Source organism: Pristiophorus japonicus, chromosome 13, assembly GCF_044704955.1.
Source record: "Pristiophorus japonicus isolate sPriJap1 chromosome 13, sPriJap1.hap1, whole genome shotgun sequence".
NCBI lineage: Eukaryota > Metazoa > Chordata > Chondrichthyes > Pristiophoridae > Pristiophorus > Pristiophorus japonicus.
Genome location: NC_091989.1, coordinates 74,733,858 through 74,753,339, shown reverse-complemented (window position 1 = coordinate 74,753,339; position 19,482 = coordinate 74,733,858). Strand labels below are relative to the sequence as shown.

General features: G+C 46.9%; 1 protein-coding gene across 1 annotated transcript in view; it reads left to right on the top strand.

The window, feature by feature from the left end:
- Nucleotides 1-19,482, top strand: part of plxnc1 (plexin C1) — a 270,507-nt gene that overhangs the window by 160,002 nt on the left and 91,023 nt on the right. The window contains exons 22-24 of the mRNA XM_070896776.1: nucleotides 11,972-12,099; nucleotides 13,232-13,427; nucleotides 18,519-18,665. Coding sequence (XP_070752877.1) covers nucleotides 11,972-12,099; nucleotides 13,232-13,427; nucleotides 18,519-18,665 — 471 coding nt within the window. The remainder of the gene's footprint in view (nucleotides 1-11,971; nucleotides 12,100-13,231; nucleotides 13,428-18,518; nucleotides 18,666-19,482) is intronic.

Sequence of the window (19,482 nt, the reverse complement as noted above, 5' to 3'; positions counted from 1 at the left end):
TTTTCTGCGCTAACTTTCATCTGCCACATTTTCGTCGATCAATAAGATCATGGCTGATCTTCTACCTCAACTCCAACTTCCCGCACTATCCACATATCCCTCGATTCCCTTAGTTCCCCAAAATTTATCGATCTCTGTCTTGAATATAGTCAACGACTGAGCATCCACAGTGTCATGTATGTAACCACAATGTAACACCACTGTATTACTGTATACACACAACTTAGATGCACACCTTGACCACAAGGAGTGAACATGTGGGAGACACTCCTTACCTGATCACACAGGTATATAAAGGAAGGTCCCACGCAGGGTCATCACTTCTGGAGTCCTGTAATAAAGAGTTAAGGTCACAGAGTGGCCTTGCCCCTGGAACGTGCCTCGTGTGGTTTCATACTGTAGAGTAAGGACTTTACATTGGTGACGAGAAACGGGAATTCACGACCCACGAGAATGGCCACCGGTAGCACAGAGGAACGGTACTGTGTTGGGGAAGACTGGGACGATTTTGTCGAGAGGCTTCAGCAAAGCTTCGTTACGAAAGAATGGCTGGGGGATGCAGCGGCCAACAAGCGAAGGGCTCATCTCCTGACCAGCTGCGGGCCAAAGACTGACGCGCTCATGAAAGACGTACTGGCACCCGAAAAGCCGTCAGACAAAACCTTTGAAGAACTTAGCAAATTAATCAGGGAGCACCTCAAACCGGCGAGCAGCATACACATGGCTCGACACAGATTCTACACCCACCGACGTTGTGAAGGACAGAGCATACCGGACTTTGTAGCAGACCTCCGGCGTTTGGCCAGCCTCTGTAAGTTCACAGACCTCTGCAGGGGGGAGATGCTCAGGGACTTCTTTATCGAGGGCATCGGTCATGCGGGAATTTTTCGCAAGTTAATTGAGACCAAGGATTTGACCTTGGAAGCGGCGGCATTGATAACTCAAACTTTCATGGCGGGGGAGGAAGAGACGAAAATAATATATGTGCGCAATTCTGCCTCTAACGTGACGATGGATCAGGGAGTCAACATCATCAATGCGATTCAGAGCCCCGCAGGCAGGCAGGGGCAGTCCGACATTTACCAGGCAGCAATAGACCCCAGAGCAGGACCTCAACGGAGACAATGGCAGGCTGAACGGACATTCACACCATCACAGTGGACAATGCGGCCCGGGATGGGGCCATTGACATCCACTAATAGGGTACTTAAGAGCAGTCAAAGGGACAGTCAGCGCAGAATTACTGGCCATAGTCCCTTTGTCCCTAACAGTGGAAACTTTAACTCATGCTGGAGGTGTGGGGGAAAACACTCAGCCAGATCTTGCGGATTCTAACTGTTTGTCTGCAGAAAGTGCAATCTCAGTGGCCATTTAGTTTGAATGTGCAGAAAACCTGCAACCGGACTAATATATGAGGCAGGTGGACCAGAAGAGGGTTCTGTGAGGCAGAATGACTATTGGGGCAAATCGATGGACGCCAAGGTCCAGTGGGTCCATATGGTGAATATTCACAGTTCATACACCAAAACGCCACCAATGATGATGAGGGTTTTGTTGAACGGCATCCCAGTACGCATGGACCTGTACACTGGGGCCAGCCAGTCACTCATGGGCGTTCAGCAATTCGAGACCACTCAAAGCCAGTAGACCCAAATTAGAACGTATTGAGACACAATTACGGACTTACACCAAATAAATCATTCCGGTTCTAGGCAGTGCAATGATGGCTGTCACACACAATGGATTAGTGAACTGGCTGCCACTCTGGATTGTCCTGGGCAATGGTCCCGCACTGTTGGGGAGGAGCTGGTTAGCCGAGATGAACTGGAAATGGGGGGATGTTCACGCAATGTCCTCGGTGGAGCGAAGTTCGTGCTCACAAGTCCTACAACAATTCGAGTCACTATTCTAACCGGGCGTCGGGACATTCAAGGGCACTAAAGTAGTGATACACATCACCCCGGATGCCAGGCCAGTGCACCACAAAGCCAGAGCAGTGCCGTATGTGATGAAGGAAAAAATCGAGAGCGAATTGGACCGGCTGTTGCGAGAGGGCATCATCTCGCCTGTTGCATTCAGCGACTGGGCGAGCCCCATCATTCCCGTTCTAAAAGCGGATGGCTCTGTCAGGATCTGTGGCGACTACAAGGCCACCATCAATCGGGTGTGCCTACAAGACCAATACCCACGCCCAAGTGCGGAGGACCTCTTAGCCATGCTGGCAGGCGGCAAGCTGTTCACCAAGTTGGACTTCACTTCAGCCTATATGACCCAGGAAATGGGCGATGAATCTAAACTACTGACAACCATCACCACGCACAAGGGACTGTTTGCGTATAACAGGTGCCCATTTGGCATTCGATCAGCGGCCGCGATTTTTCAATGAAACATGGAAAGCCTGCTTAAATCCATTCCTGGAACAATCGTATTCCAAGACGACATCCTCATCACGGGTTGAGACACCGAGGAACACTTCCACAACCTGGAAGAGGTGCTACGCCGACTGGACCGGGTAGGCCTGCGACTCAAGAAGTCTAAATGCATGTTTTTAGCTCCTGAGGTTGAGTTTCTGGGCAGGAGGGTTGCTGCAGATGGGATTCGGCCCACCGAATCCAAAACAGAGGCGATTCGCCGAGCACCCAGTCCCTGCAACACATCGGAGCTGCGTTCATTCCTGGGAATGTTGAACTATTTCGGGAACTTTCTGCCGAACTTGAGCACATTGTTGGAGCCGCTACACGTGCTCCTGCGTAAGGGTTGCGATTAGTTTTGGGGAGATTGTCAGGAACGGGCTTTTGATCGGGCGCGAAACCTACTTTGTTCAAACAAGTTGTTGACCCTGTACGACCCCTGTAAACGTTTAGTTCTGACATGTGATGCATCGTTCAATGGGGTTAGGTGCGTGTTGCAGCAGGGCAATGCTGAGGGTCAACTACAACCTGTGGCTTATGCCTCCAGGTCGCTCTCTCAAGCAGAACGGGGATATGGGATGGTCGAGAAGGAAGCGCTTGCATGTGTCTATGGTGTAAAAAAAATGCATCAGTACCTCTTCGGTAGAAAGTTTGCATTAGAGACGGACCACAAGCCACTCACATCCCTGTTGTCAGACAGCAAGGCTGTCAATGCTAACGCATCAGCTCGCATACAGCGATGGGCTCTCACGCTGGCTGCTTATGACTACTCCGTCCGGCACCGGCCCAGCACTGAAAATTGCGCTGACATGCTCAGCAGGCTTCCACTGGCCACCACCGAGGGGGCAGCTGTGCAAAGCGCCGAGATGGTCATGGCTGTCGATGTCTTTGACAGCGCAGGCTCCCCCATCACAGCCCGCCAGATCAAAATCTGGACAAACAGAGATCCCCTCCTATCCCTGATTAAGAAATGTGTCCTGACTGGGGATTGGGCGCCCGCACACGGAGCATGCCCTGAGGAGGTCAGACCGTTCCACAGACGGATGGATGAGCTCTCCATCCAAGCCGACTGCCTACTATGGAGCAGCCGGGTAGTCATGCCTCAGAAGGGCAGGGAGGCATTCATCAGGGAACTCCACAGAGAGCACCCAGGCATTGTGATGATGAAGGCCATTGCCCGGACACACGTTTGGTGGCCTGGAATTAATTCAGACCTAGAACACTGTGTTCGCAGGTGCACGACCTGTGCCCAGCTGGGTAATACCCCCAGGGAGGCCCCGCTCAGCCCGTGGCCCTGGCTCACCAAGCCATGGTCACGCATTCACTTTGACTACACGGGCCCGTTCATGGGGAAGATGTTCCTCATTGTAGTAAATGCGTCCTCGAAATGGATCGAGTGCATCATCCTGAATTCATGCACGTCATCCATCACCGTGGAAAGCCTACGTGCGATCTTTGCATCCCATGGCTTGCCGGACATCCTGGTTAATGATAATGGCCTGTGTTTCATGAGTTATGAATTCCGGGAGTTTATGTCGGGCAATGGCATCAACCACGTCAGGACTGCGCCGTTCAAGCCGGCCTCCAATGGCCAGGCGGAACGGGCAGTCCAAATCATTAAGCAAGGTATGCTCAGAATTCCAGGACCCTCCCTACAATGCTGCCTATCGTGCCTCCTGCTGGCCTATAGATCCTGACCGCACTTGCTCACGGGGGTTCCGCCCACAGAGCTACTCATGAAACGGACACTCAAAACTCGGTTGTCCCTCATTCACCCAGTCCTGACCGACATAGTTGAGGGCAAGTGCAAGTCACAAAACGAGTACCATGACCGTAATTCGAGGGGGAGATGTATAGAAATAAATGATCCTGTATTTGTCCTCAATCACGCCATGGGGCCCAAATGGCTTGAGGGTACTATAATAGACAAAGAGGGGAATATGGTCATCATGGTAAAACTCAACAATGGCCAGAAATGCCGTAAGCATCTGGACCAAGTAAAAAAAAGGTTCAGCATGAATACGGAGGAACCTGAAGAAGACCATGAGATGGAGCTCACCACACCGCCAGTGAACGAGCAACAAGAGCAATCAGAAGAATGCACAGTCCCTGCGGTCAGCCCAGACAGGCCAGAATCACCACAGGTGACAGACACTCACGTCAGTGTCCAACAACCAGAGCCCCAACTGCGGCGCTCCACGAGGGAGCGTAGACTACTTGAAAGACTAAACCTATGATCCTAGTAAGACTTTGCGGGGGGGGGGGGGGGGGGAGAGAGTGTCATGTATGTAACTACAATGTAACACCACTGTATCACTGTATACACTCAACTTAGATACACACCTTGACCACAGGGGTGAACTTGTGAGAGACACTCCTTACCTGATCACACAGGTATAAAAAGGGAGGTCCCACGCAGGGTCATCACTTCTGGAGTCCTGTAATAAAGAGTTGAGGTCACAGAGTGGCCTTGTCCCCGGAATGTGCCTCGTGTGGTTTCATGCTGTAGAGGAAGGACGTTACACACAGCTCTCCGTGGTAAAGAATTACAAAGATTCACAACTCTGCCATGTGTCTGCCCATTCCACCAGCCTGTCTATGTCATTCTGAAGCCGACCCCTCTCCTCCTCATTGTTCACTATACTTTCAAGTTTTGTGTCATCTGTAAATTTTTACGTTGTGTCCTGTACACCTACGTCCAAGTCATTAATATATGTCAAGAAAAGCAGTGGTCCTAGAACCGACTCCTGGGGAACACCACTGTATACCTTCCTCCAGTCCCAAAAACAACTGTTCACCACTACTCTCTGTCTCCTGTCACTGAGCCAATTTTGTATCCAGGCTGCCCCACTATCCCTTTTATTCCTCCTATATGGCTCAGAGACGTGGACCATATACAGTAGACACTTCAAAGCGCTGGAGAAGTACCACCAGCGCTGCCTCCACAATATCCTGCAAATTCACTGGGTGGATAGACACACCTACGTCAGTGTTCTCGATCAGGCCAACATCCCCAGCATCGAAGCATTGACCACACTCGACCAGCTCCGTTGGGCGGGCCACATCGTTCGCATGCCTGATACGAGACTCCCAAAGCAAGCACTCTACTCGGAACTTCGACACGGCAAGCGAGCCCCAGGTGGGCAGAGGAAACCCTCAAAGCCTCCTTGATAAAGTGCAACATCCCCACTGACGCCTGGGAATCCCTGGCCCAAGGCCACCCTAAGTGGAGGAACATAAGAAAATAAGAACATAAGAAATATGTGCAGGAGTAGGCCACCTGGCCCCTCGAGACTGCTCCGCTATTCAGTAAGATCATGGCTGATCTGATCATGGACTCAGCTCCACTTCCCTGCCCACTACCCATAACCCTTGACTCCCTTATCGCTCAAAAATCTGTCGATCTCCGCCTTAAATATATTCAATGACCCAGCCTCCATAGCTCTCTGGGGCAGAGAATTCCACAGATTTACAACCCTCAGAGAGAAGAAATTTCTCCTCATCTCAGTTTTAAATGGGCGGCCTCTTATTCTGAGACTATGGGCCCAAGTTTCCGCCCTCTGTAAAAACAGCGCACCTCCATAAGGTGCGGCAACTTTCAGGAATAAAAAGGGCGCCGAAAACTTACCTTGTGATTCTGTGAGCTCCTCAGGACATCTTCGTGCTTGGCGTGGCACAGCACAAGGGGTCAGGGGTGGAGCCAGGTTCCGGCGCTGAAAACAGTGCCGGGACATCTGTACATGCGGGCTAGAGCGTGTGCACTAGTGCAGGAGCTCCTCACCCTCGAGGCTGCGTGGGAAGGGCTCGAAGCACGCCGCCCAAGCCCTGGCCGAATGGGCTCCCCGGGCAACAAAGATCGGGACTCGGGCCTCCCTCCCGTTCAGCCCCCCCCTCCCCTTCAGCCCTCCCCCTTCCCATTCAGCTCCTTCCCTCCAGTTCAGCCCTTCCCCCTCCTCCTTGGACATTTAGAGACCGCATGGATGAACTACAACAATTGTACATTCCTGTCTGGCATAGAAATAAAAAGGGGAAGGTGGCTCAACCGTGGCTATCAAGGGAAATCGGGGATAGTATTAAAGCCAAGGAAGTGGCATACAAATTGGCCAGAAATAGCAGCGAACCTGGGGACTGGGAGAAATTTAGAACTCAGCAGAGGAGGACAAAGGGTTTGATTAGGGCAGGGAAAATGGAGTATGAGAAGAAGCTTGCAGGGAACATTAAGACGGATTGCAAAAGTTTCTATAGATATGTAAAGAGAAAAAGGTTAGTAAAGACAAACGTAGGTCCCCTGCAGTCAGAATCAGGGAAAGTCATAACGGGGAACAAAGAAATGGCGGACCAATTGAACAAGTACTTTGGTTCGGTATTCACGAAGGAGGACACGAACAACCTTCCGGTTATAAAAGGGGTCGGGGGGTCTAGTAAGGAGGAGGAACTGAGGGAAATCCTTATTAGCCGGGAAATTGTGTTGGGAAAATTGATGGGATTGAAGGCCGATAAATCCCCAGGGCCTGATGGACTGCATCCCAGAGTACTTAAGGAGGTGGCCTTGGAAATAGTGGATGCGTTGACAGTCATTTTCCAACATTCCATTGACTCTGGATCAGTTCCTATAGAGTGGAGGGTAGCCAATGTAACCCCACTTTTTAAAAAAGGAGGGAGAGAGAAAACAGGGAATTATAGACCGGTCAGCCTGACATCGGTAGTGGGTAAAATGATGGAATCAATTATTAAGGATGTCATAGCAGTGCATTTGGAAAGAGGTGACATGATAGGTCCAAGTCAGCATGGATTTGTGAAAGGGAAATCATGCTTGACAAATCTTCTGGAATTTTTTGAGGATGTTTCCAGTAGAGTGGATAAGGGAGAACCAGTTGATGTGGTATATTTGGACTTTCAGAAGGCGTTTGACAAGGTCCCACACAAGAGATTGATGTGCAAAGTTAGAGCACATGGGATTGGGGGTAGTGTACTGACATGGATTGAGAACTGGTTGTCAGACAGGAAGCAAAGAGTAGGAGTAAATGGGGACTTTTCAGAATGGCAGGCAGTGACTAGTGGGGTACCGCAAGGTTCTGTGCTGGGGCCCCAGCTGTTTACACTGTACATTAATGATTTAGATGAGGGGATTAAATGTAGTATCTCCAAATTTGCGGATGACACTAAGTTGGGTGGCAGTGTGAGCTGCGAGGAGGATGCTGTGAGGCTGCAGAGCGACTTGGATAGGTTAGGTGAGTGGGCAAATGCATGGCAGATGAAGTATAATGTGGATAAATGTGAGGTTATCCACTTTGGTGGTAAAAACAGAGAGACAGACTATTATCTGAATGGTGACAGATTAGGAAAAGGGGAGGTGCAAAGAGACCTGGGTGTCATGGTACATCAGTCATTGAAGGTTGGCATGCAGGTGCAGCAGGCGGTTAAGAAAGCAAATGGCATGTTGGCCTTCATAGCAAGGGGATTTGAGTACGGGGCAGGGAGGTGTTGCTACAGTTGTACAGGGCATTGGTGAGGCCACACCTGGAGTATTGTGTACAGTTTTGGTCTCCTAACCTGAGGAAGGACATTCTTGCTATTGAGGGAGTGCAGCAAAGGTTCACCAGACTGATTCCCGGGATGGCGGGACTGACCTATCAAGAAAGACTGGATCAACTGGGCTTGTATTCACTGGAGTTCAGAGAATGAGAGGGGACCTCATAGAATCATTTAAAATTCTGACGGGGTTAGACAGGTTAGATGCAGGAAGAATGTTCCCAATGTTAGGGAAGTCCAGAACCAGAGGTCACAGTCTAAGGATAAGGGGTAAGCCATTTAGGACCGAGATGCGGAGGAACTTCTTCACCCAGAGAGTGGTGAACCTGTGGAATTCTCTACCACAGAAAGTTGTTGAGGCCAATTCACTAAATATATTCAAAAAGGAGTTAGATGAAGTCCTTACTGCTAGGGGGATCAAGGGGTATGGCGAGAAAGCAGGAATGGGGTGCAGGCTAGAAGGGCCTAATGTCCTACTCCTGCACCTATTTTCTATGTTTCTATGTTTCCTCTCCCCCCTCCCGCTCTCTGCCCCCTCCCTCCCCCTTCCTCGATGCCCTCCCTCACCCCCTCCCTCACCCCCCTCCCTCACCCCTCTTCTCCCCCTCCCCCTCCCCTCCCCTCCACCCTCCCCCTCCCTTTACCCCCCCTCCCTCCCCTCTATCCCCTCCCTCCTCCCTCCCATTCAGCCCCCCCCCGTTCAGCCCCCCCACTCCCGTTCAACACCCCCCTCTCTCCCGTTCAGCTCTCCCCCCTCCCTCCCCCTCCTCTCTCCCGTCCATCTTTCCCCTCCTCTCCCCCTCCCTTCCCCTCCTCTTCCCCCTCCCTCTCCCCCTCCCTCTCCTCCCTCCCTTTCCCTCCCTTTCCTCCCTCCCTTTCCCTCCATCTGCCCCCTCCCTTTCCCTCCCTCCCCCCTCCTCCCCCTCCCCCCCTCTCTCCCTTTCCTCTCCCCTCCTCCTCCCCTTGCTGTCAGAAACACACAGACACTGACAGAGACAGAGAGAGAGAGACACTGACAGAGACAGAGAGACACACACTGGGGCGGTGGGGGGGAGGGGGGGGGTACCCGTCCCAACACGCTGTTGGGAGCGCCCGGTGAATAGAAACGTAATTCTTTATTTATTGATTGATTTTTTTTTTTTGGTGATTTATTGATATATTTATTATTTATTATTGATGATGACTCTTTATTTATAAAAGTGGAGTGTTTAATGTTTGTAAACCACCCTCCCCACCCCCCCTCCCTCGTTCCCTACGCCTGATTTCTAAGTGTAGGCAAGGTTTTTCTGAGCATACAAAAATCTACACTTACTCCATTCTAAGTTACTTTGGAGTAAGTTTTCGCTGCCTAAACTTGCAAAACAGGCGTAAGTGGCTGGACACGCCCCTTTTGAAAAAAAAAAATCTGTTCTAAAATGTAACTATTCTAACTCACTACACTGGAGCAAACTAAATGCCAAGAACTGCAATTTCTAAGATGCTCCATTCTAAACTAGTTGCTCAAAAAAATAGGAGCAACTCAGGCCGAAACTTGAGCCTGATGTCCCCTAGTTTTAGTTTCCCCTATGAGTGGAAATATCCTCTCTGCATCCACCTTGTCGAGCCCCCTCATTATCTTATGTTTCAATAAGATCATCTCTCATTCCACTGAACTCCAATGATTATAGGCCCAACCTACTCAACCTATCTTCATAAGTCAATCCCCTCATCTCTGGAATCAACCTAGTGAACCTTCTCTGAACAGCCTCCAATACAAGTATATCCTTCCTTAAACACGGAGACCAAAACTGTACGCAGTACTCCAGGTGTGGCCTCACCAATACCCTGTACAGTTGTAGCAGGACTTCTCTGCTTTTATACTCTATCCCCCTTGCAATAAAGGCCAACATTCCATTTGCCTTCCTGATCACTTGCTGCACCTGCATACTAACTTTTTGTGTTTCATGCACCAGGTCCCCCAGGTCCCGCTGTACTGCAGCAATTTGTAATTTTTCTCTATTTAAATTATAATTTGCTTTTCTATTATTTCTGCCAAAGTGGATAACCTCACATTTCCCCACATAATACTCCATCTGCCAAATTTTTGCCCACTCTCTTAGCCTGTCTATATCCCTTTGCAGATTTTTTGTATCCTCCTTTCCCACCCAACTTTGCATCATCAGAAAACTTGGCTACATTACACTCTGTCCCTTCATCCAAGTCATTAATATAGATTGTAAATAGTTGAGGCCCCAGCACTGATCCCTGCAGCACCCCACTAGTTACTGTTTGCCAACCAGAAAATGACCCATTTATCCCGACTCTCTGTTTTCTGTTAGTTAGCCAATCCTCTATCCATGCTAATATATTGCCCCCAAACCAGTGAACTTTCATCTTGTGCAGTAACCTTTATGTGGCACCTTATCGAATGCCTTCTGGAAATCCAAATACACCACATCCACTTGTTCCCCCTTAGCCATCCTGCTCGTTACATCCTCAAAGAATTCCAGCAAATTTGTCAAACATGATTTTCCTTTCATAAAACCAGAGCATCCGGGAGGGCGCTGACACCTCGAGTCTTCTCGCCGAGAGCATGCGAAAATCATCGCAGGCAACGGAAGGAGCGTGCGGCAAACCAGACTCCCCACCCACCCTTTCCTTAAACTACTGTCTGTCCCACCTGTGACAGAGACTGTAATTCCCACATTGGACTGTACAGTCACCTGAGAACTCACTTTTAGAGTGCCAATGATGATGATATTCCATGGGCTTCAATTTTGCTGCAGGCCTATTATGTGGCAATTTGTCGAACACCTTTTGGAAATCCATGCACACTACGTCAACCACATTACCCTCATCAACCCTCTGTTACCTCATCAAAAAACTCGATCAAGCTGGTTAAACATAATTTGCCTTTAACAAATCCATGCTGGCTTTCCTTCATTAATCCACCCCTATCCAAGTCCCTGATTACTGTATCTAAAAACTTTCCCACTGCTGAGGTTAAACTGATCGGCCTATAGTTGCTGGGTTTATCTTTACTCCCTTTTTGAACAAGGGTGTAACATTTACAATTCTCTAGTCCTCTGGCACCAACCCCGTACCTATGGAGGATTGGAATAATACGGCCAGTACCTCCGCGATTTCTGCCCTCAATTCCTTCAGCCTCCTAGGATGCATCTCATCTGCTTTTGGTGATTTATCTACTTTAAGAACAGCCAGCTTTTCTAATACCTCTTATTTATCAATTTTTATCCTATCAAGTATCACCACTAGCTCCTCCATCACTATGTCTATGGCAGCATCCTCTTCCTTGGTGAAGACAGATGCAAAATACCCATTTAGTACCTCAGCCATACCCTTTGCCTCCGCGTATAGGTCTCCTTTTTGGTCCTAATTGACCTACCTTTTTACTATTTATATGCCTTTAGAAGACTTTTGGAAAGATTACCTGGTCCTGGATGGTAGCGCTGTAAATGTGGTGGAGAGTAGATTGGGTGGTAGCAAATATGCCGTCCCTGTTACACTCCGCCCAATGTCGTTTTTCACTTCGGTCAAAGAAAAGTCGAATTTCTCCCTGGTTTAATGTTTATCCATTGTGAGATCCCTCTGTCCATTATTTTATCGAAGGCGGTAACCCATCTTGAATATGCATGTTAAAGCCTGCACAGGACACAGGAAGATGGTTCAAGCAGAGACCATTTCTCTGCTGATATCACCAACATGAATTTCTCAGCTTGTGTGTTGGTTAATCTGCATGGGTTTTTATTGAGATTATTGTCATCACTAAACCACAATGATGAAAGATCTAGCCCAATCAATTAGAGCTCATTGAGTTTATATATGTGCAAGAATGGATTTTAAATGTAAATTTTTCTGTTTCCTTTCATTTCGAGATGATCATTGTAACATAATTTCAGAACGATATTTCATAATTTCTCCTTTTATACTGATATTGCCTGATCCACTAACATAGATTCATCTGCAGAATTCACCACTGTAAACAGAGTTTTTGTACAAGTTGTTTCTCATTACTGTTTCACTTGAAGCACGCACCTGGCAAAGACAGTCCGGACGATGGATTCAACGTCTTGTACAACTTCATGAGTAATGAAGAGTTTCTTGTGAATTTAATACACATTCTGGAGCAACAAAAGGATTTCTCCATTAAAGACCGGTTAGTTTTCAGTGATATCTTTGTTGGTACATTGCTTTTTAAAATGGTTGGGCTTTCCTTAGTTTCCCAACAGTTGATAAGAACATAAGAAATAGGAGCAGGAGTAGGCCATACGGCCCCTCGAGCCTGCTCCACCATTTAATACGATCATGGCTGATCTGACCATCGAATGATGTTGTCAGTGACAATATCGTGTTGCTGTCAGATTTGTGGAGAAAGTTTAACTGGAGCAGAACCGAGTTTTTGTATCAGAATAATCAGTAATCGCCCCCTTTCCACTGGGTAGGAGATCTTTCAATTCATATGGGGCTTTGGGAGGAAGGGGTTACCAAGTAGAACCATTATTTCTGGGAAGGAAGGGTTATTGGCCATAGGGGCAGATATGGTGATTGTGGGCAGGTCATTGGGATGACTGCATTGTGCTCACTTCCAAGATTTGTCCTGATTACAACAACTTTCATTGATAAAAGATGAAATAGAATTGCTGATTGTCAATACCCCAAAAATGTCCTTTTAATAAACTTCTGTTTGGGTAGGAACAGCAATAGGCCATTGGGCCCCTTGAGCCAGTTCTGCCATTCTGTGATTCAATGCGTCAATTAGCTCATGGCTGATCTGTACCTCAGACCCACCTTGCTCCATATCCCTTGATGCCCTTACCCAACAAAAATCTATCGATCTCGGGCTTGAAAGCTCCAATCGACCCCCAGCACCCACAGCCATTCCAGAATTCCTCTGCCCTTTGTGTGAAGAAGTGCTTCCTGATTTCACTCCTGAACGGCCTGGCTCTAATTTTATGATTATATCCCTTGTTCTGGATTTCCCCACCAGAGGAAACCATTTCTCTGTATCTACCCTATCAAATCCTTTTATCATTTTAAATATCTCAATTAGATTAACTTCAATCTTCTAAACTTGAGGGAATACAAACCAGGTTTATGTAAACTGTTCTTTTAACTTAACTCAACTCTGGTATCTTGTATCTTCTCTGGGACAAGACTCCACTCATGTGTTGGTATTCAAGAATGATTAAAAATTGGGCTGGACTCTTTGCTTTTGGAATGCTATCCAAACACCATTGCCCAAACTCTTAGATGCCGTTGTGAAAATCCCAACTGTTTGTCATTAACAGGTGTAGGTTTGCTTCGTTCCTTACCATCGCATTCCACAGTAACTTGGTCTACCTGACCCGTGTACTGGATCATCTCCTCAATGACTTGATGGATCGATCGACCGCCCAGCCAAAGCTGCTGCTACGTGGCACAGAGACGGTGGTGGAGAAATTGTTGACAAACTGGGTGTCCCTGTGCATGTACGGCTTTCTGAGGGTAAGGACCGTGTTCACATTGTGGTGTACTATCATGGTGAAGTATGTGTGATCATTGTAATTATGGCTGTTGTATCATTTCTTCTTGCAAACCAGTTTTCAAATCATTTTGCTTTATTTTTTCATTCTCGGTTTGTGGACTGCAATTATTGTCCCTCCCAAGTTGCCCTGAGAAGATAGTGGGCTACCGCCTTGAACCGCTGGTTTGATATAACTCAGCGGCTTGCTACACCACTTCAGAGAGTTGGTGTGAGACTGGAGTCACGCATTGGCCGAACACTCAGGGCAGCAGGTTTCCTTCCCGAACGGACTTCAGTGAACCAGTTGGGTTTTTACAACACTCCGTCAGCTTGATGCTCACTTTTACTGACAGCAGTTATTTATTCCCAGATTCTTTGAAAAACGGAATTAAAATTCTCAACTGTTGCAGTGGGATTTCAACTCCTATTCGCTGAATTATTGGTCCAGAAACAAAACCATGACACCACCATTGTTCAATTTATTAAAAACTGTTCATGTTGGAGAAAAAGAATGTGTTCTGATGACTTTGCGGTAAATGTATCGGCAGATGTGGTTCTGAGCCGAATATTCCAGGAAGGTCATGGGTATTGAGCTTTACCGAGTAACAACGCCCCAGGGCCCAGTCTTTGCTGACTGAGTTGCTCTCGGTTGAGGTCACAACAGAAATGCTATAGTTTGCCTCAAACCTCTGTGTTAGGGGGAAGTTAAAAAAAGAAACAGTCAGCATTTCTGGACTTAATTGTTAAAATTCCTCTTAAAACTTTTAACTCAAATTCACAGCAGAGAGACAGTTTCCATCTGCAGACTTCTATAAACTGAAATCTGTACTTTATGCATTCTGAGAACTGGATGTAGCTGCAGGAGGAAGAGCTGTCCTTTAACTATAGTATCAGAGGCCAGTGAGCTGCCCATCGCTCTCTCGTACCTACCAGTAAACTGGCAGACTTCTGGAGCAAACAATCTTTCGCAGTCTTCCCAAAGTGCAGATTATGGGCACAACTTTCAACTTTGCTGGGGATGTAAAATGTACGATATGATCTCAAAAGAAAGGCAAATTGGGCAGAGGATATAACGGGAGGCTGATCTGATATCATTGCTTTACTTCCTCCCCCACCGCCCCAACGTTGAAAGTTCCGCACTATTTGTGGGTGCCTAGATAGTCATAGCCGCTGCATGAAGTCCAAGTGTCAATCTCATAAATTGATCCAAATTGTACTAAGGATATTGGAGGCAAGTCAGAAAATCATGGGTTCAAGTCTCACTCCAAAAACTTGAGCACATCATCCCGGTTGACTCTTCAGTGCAGGAAGTGCTATAGTCATCTTTTGGATGGACATACTGCGGGAGTGCTGCACTGTCGGAGGGTCAGTACTGAGGGAGCGCTACATTGTTGGAGGGGCAGTACTGAGGGAGCGCTGCACTGTCGGAGGGGCAGTACTGAGGGAGCGCCGTACTGAGGAAGTGCAGCACTGTTGGAGAGTCAGTACTGAGGGATTGTTGGAGGGGTAGTACTGAGGGAGCGCTGCACTATTTGAGGGACAGTACTGAGGGAATGCTGTACTGTCAGAGGGGCAGTACTGAGGGAGCGCCGCACTGTCGGAGGGGCAGTACTGAGGGGGCGCTGCACTGTCGGAGGGGCAGTACTGTGGGGGCGCTGCACTGTTGGAGGGGCAGTACTGAGGGAGCGCCACACTGTCGGAGGGGCAGTACTGAGGGGGCGCTGCACTGTCGGAGGGGCAGTACTGAGGGAGCGCCACACTGTCGGAGGGGCAGTACTGAGGGGGCGCTGCACTGTTGGAGGGGCAGTACTGAGGGAGCGCCACACTGTCGGAGGGGCAGTATCGGGGGGGTGCTTCACTGTCTTCCACATGAGATGTTAAACCGAGCCCCCATCTACCCTCTCAAGTGGAAGTAAACGATCCCATGGCATTATTCAAAGAAGGAAATCTCCCTGGTGTCCTGGCCAATATTTATTCCACAACCAACATCACTAAAACAGATTAAATGGTCACTATCACATTGCCGTTTGTGTGATCTTGCTATGTACAAATTGGCTGCCGCGTTTCCCACATTACACCAGTGACTACACTTCAAAAAGTACTTCATTGGGCTGTAGGAACCAACAGCATAGGTAGAACTAGGAATGATGTTCTGCTGGGGGAGTTTGAGGAGCTCGGGACCAAATTCAAATGCAGAACGTTAAAGGTAATCATCCACGGATTGTTACTTGAGCCACGTGCCAATTGGCATAGGGATAAGCAGACTAGAAGGTTAAATGTGTGGCTGTAAGCATGGTGTGGGAGGCAGGGGTTTTACTTCATGGGACACTGACACCAGTACTGGGGAAAGAGGGAGCTGTTCTGTTGGGACGGGCTCCACTTAAACCGGGCTGGAACCAGTGTTCTGGCAAATCGAATAATTGGGGCAGTAGACAGGGCTTTAGATTAAAGGGGGTGGGGGGGGGGGGAGGAGGATGGTGGGAGGAATCAGGAAAGGGTAAATTCAAAAGCAGCAAAGGAAATGTCAAGGCTGTAGAGCAGTGTGGTGATCTGGGTAAAGATAAGCAGAGTGGGCCAGGAAGGGACAGAAAGATTAATAAAGGTAATAGGGCATCAGTGACTAAAGTGACATCAGGTTAAAAATAGAAAAATGTTAAACTACTGGTACTATATCTGAATGCTAAAGCATTCACAACAGAACAGATATAAATAAATGGGTTTGAATTAATATCCATTACAGAGTTGTGGTTGCAGAGTGACTGAGGTTGGGAATGAAATATTCCCGGATATTTGACTTTTAGAAGAAACAGGCAGAATGGAAAAGGAGGAGTGTGTGTGTGTAAATAAAGGATGGGATAAAGACAGGAGAGATAAAGGATCTTGGCTCGGAAATACAAAATGTAGAATCAGTTTGGGTGGAGCTAAGAAACAACAAGGAGCAGAAAACACGAGTGTGAGTAGTCTCTTGGCCCCCTAACAGTAGTTGTAGTGTTGGGCAGAGTATAACTCAGGAAATTAAGAGATGCATGTAACAGGGGTAATACAGTAATCATGGGGGACTTCAACTTTCATTTGACTGGGCAAACCAAATTTGCAGAAATAGTGCAGAGGCAGAGTTCATAGAATGAATCAAGATAGTTTTCTGGATCAGTTTGTCGAGGAACCTGTTTAATTGATTACTTTAGATCTAGTACAATGATGCAGGATGAATTAATAGCCTTGTAGTAATGGAGCCTCTGGGGAGCAGTGATCATAATATGATAGAATTTTATGTTGAGTTTGAGAGTGATTTAGTTAAATCCAAAACTAGGGTCCTAAACCTGAACAAAGTAAACTACATGGGGAGGAGAGATGAGTTAGCAAAGGTAGATTAAAAGATATGACAGTAGAAAAACAATGGCAAACATTTAAAGAAATAATTCATAATTCGCAACGAGTATACATTCCCTTAAGAAATAAAAACACCATGGGAAAAATGGTCCACCCGTTGCTAACAAGAGAAATTAAAGATAGTATTAGATTAAAGAGGCTTATAATGTTGCCAAAAGGAGCAGTAAGCCTGAGGATTGGGAGGATTTTAGAATTCAGCAAAGGAGGACCAAGAAATTGATCAAGAAACGGAAAATAGAATATGAGAGTAAACTAGCGAGACATAAAAACAGATTGTAAAAGCTTCTGTAGGTATGTATAAAGGAAAAGATTAGCAAAAGTAAATGTGGGTCCCTTACAGGCTGAGACAGGAGAAATTATAACGGGGAGTAAGGAAATGGCAGAGAAATTAAACAAATACTTTGTGCCTGCCTTCATGGTAGAAGACGCAAAAAACATTCCGGAAATAATGAAGAACCAAGGGTCTGGTGAGAATGAAGAACTGAAAGAAATTAGTATTAGTAAGGAAATAGTACTGGAGAAATTACTGGGACTGAAAGCCAATAAATCCCTTAGACCTGATGGCCTACATCCTAGGGTTTTAAAAAAGGTGGCTATAGAGATAGCGGATGCATTGTTTGTCATCTTCCAAAATTCCATAGATTCTAGAACGGTTCCCGCAGATTGGAAGGCAGCCCCACTATTTAAGAAAGGAGGGAGAGAGAAAACGGGGAACTACAGATCAGAGAGCTGTGTAAGCTGAGTCATTGAATATATTCAAGGCTGAGTTAGAAAGATTCTTGAACTACAGGGAAGTCATGGGTTATGGGGAACAGACAGGAAACTGGAGTTCAGGCCAGGATCAGATCAGCCATGATCTTATTGAATGGCGGAGCAGGCTCAAGGGGCCTTATGACCTACTTCTATTCGTATTTCTTATGTTCTCATGTTCTTAAAAATATTTAAGTACAAGAGTAAAGACGTCTTCCTGCAATTATATAGGGCCCTGGTGAGACCACACCTGGAGTATTGTGCACAGTTTTGGTTTCCTTACCTATTGCCATAGAGGGAGTGCAACAAAGGTTCACCAGACTGATTTCTGGGATGGGGGGATTGTCCTATGAGGAGAGATTGAGCAGACTAGGCCTATATTCTCTAGAGTTTAGAAGAATGAGAGGTGATCTCATTGAAACATACAACATTCTTACCGGGATTGACAGGGTAGATGCAGGGAGGATGTTTCCCCCGGGCTGGGAAGTCTAGAACCAGGGGTCATAGTCTCAGAATAAGGGGTCAGCCATTTAGGACTGAGATGAGGAGCAATTTCTTCACTCAGAGGATGGCGAATCTTTGGAATTCTCTGCCCCAGAGGGCTGTGGAGGCTCAGTCGTTGAGTATATTCAAGACAGAGTTTGATATATTTTTGGATAAGGGAATCAAGGGATATGGGGATCGGGCGGGAAGGTGGAGTTAATTTAGAAGTTCAGCCATGATCTAAATTGAATGGCGGACCAGGTTCGAAGGACTGAATGGCCAACTTCTGCTTCTATTTCCTACATTCTTATGAAAGCGATTTGTGACATGGTGGTTGTGAAAGATGTGAGGGAAATGGAAGTTATTCTGTTGCTTTGATAACTGGGTTTCACAAAAGGGCTGATATGTTTTCCGTTCTTTCATGAGAGGTGGTGTCCTTCCATTTGCAGGAATCTGTTGGAGAGCCGTTATTTAAGCTTGTGTTGGCAATAAAGCAGCGGATTAACCTGGGACCTGTGGATGCAATCAGTGGTAAAGCATTGTACACGCTAAACGAAGACTGGCTTTTATGGCAGGTTACTGACTTTAAAACTCTGGTACGTGCAACCTTAATCGCGGCAGAAAACGCATCTGCAGATGTTAATTAACCGCCATTAATCACAAAATGATGGAGCTCTTCTCTGCTACTAAACTGAGGATTTACAATCCTGGTCCATATGCAATGTTACAGTAACAAGATTTCATTTTTAGTGTATTTGCCTTCTTTATTTTGATGAAACCATTATTAGAGCAGAATTAATGAAAAAACTCCAGTAAATGATATTATCCATCTGTTCACAATGTTTTAACATGTTGTCGTAATATTGCAACAAGCTAGATCCTCTCAGTAGCTAATGGAGAACCATGATTGTTCCCTTTTTTTGAACTTGCTGAGGTTGCCTGGAAATTGAGATATTGGTGTCGGCCTGTGTTTAAAATGCAAAGTTTTAAATATTTTATCTGTTCACAAAATGTTGAGGTGAACAAGTAAAATTTCAAACAGGCTCCAATCGTGCAGTCGTCTAAATAATATATTCAACCTCTGTCAACTTTCCCATTATAAATTCCTATGTCCACATTTATATCATCATCATACGCTGTCCCTCGAAGCGAGGGTGACTTGCTTCCATGCCAAAAAGGGATGAGTTCCCAGGTGTTTCAATGAAGGACCTAATATTCCAGATCCAGAACTACATTGTGAAGGGTGGAAGATGCCTGTGTGTGGATTTTTTTAACGTGTGGTGGCTGTTGCAGGTCTTAGTCCAGTGACAAGGATTACCGAAGACTAACTGGAGGCCAGCTCTGCTGCACAGACCGAGCGCACACACATATCGCAGTGTGGGCTGCACCATGCTGCCCCTGGGCCCTCGCCTC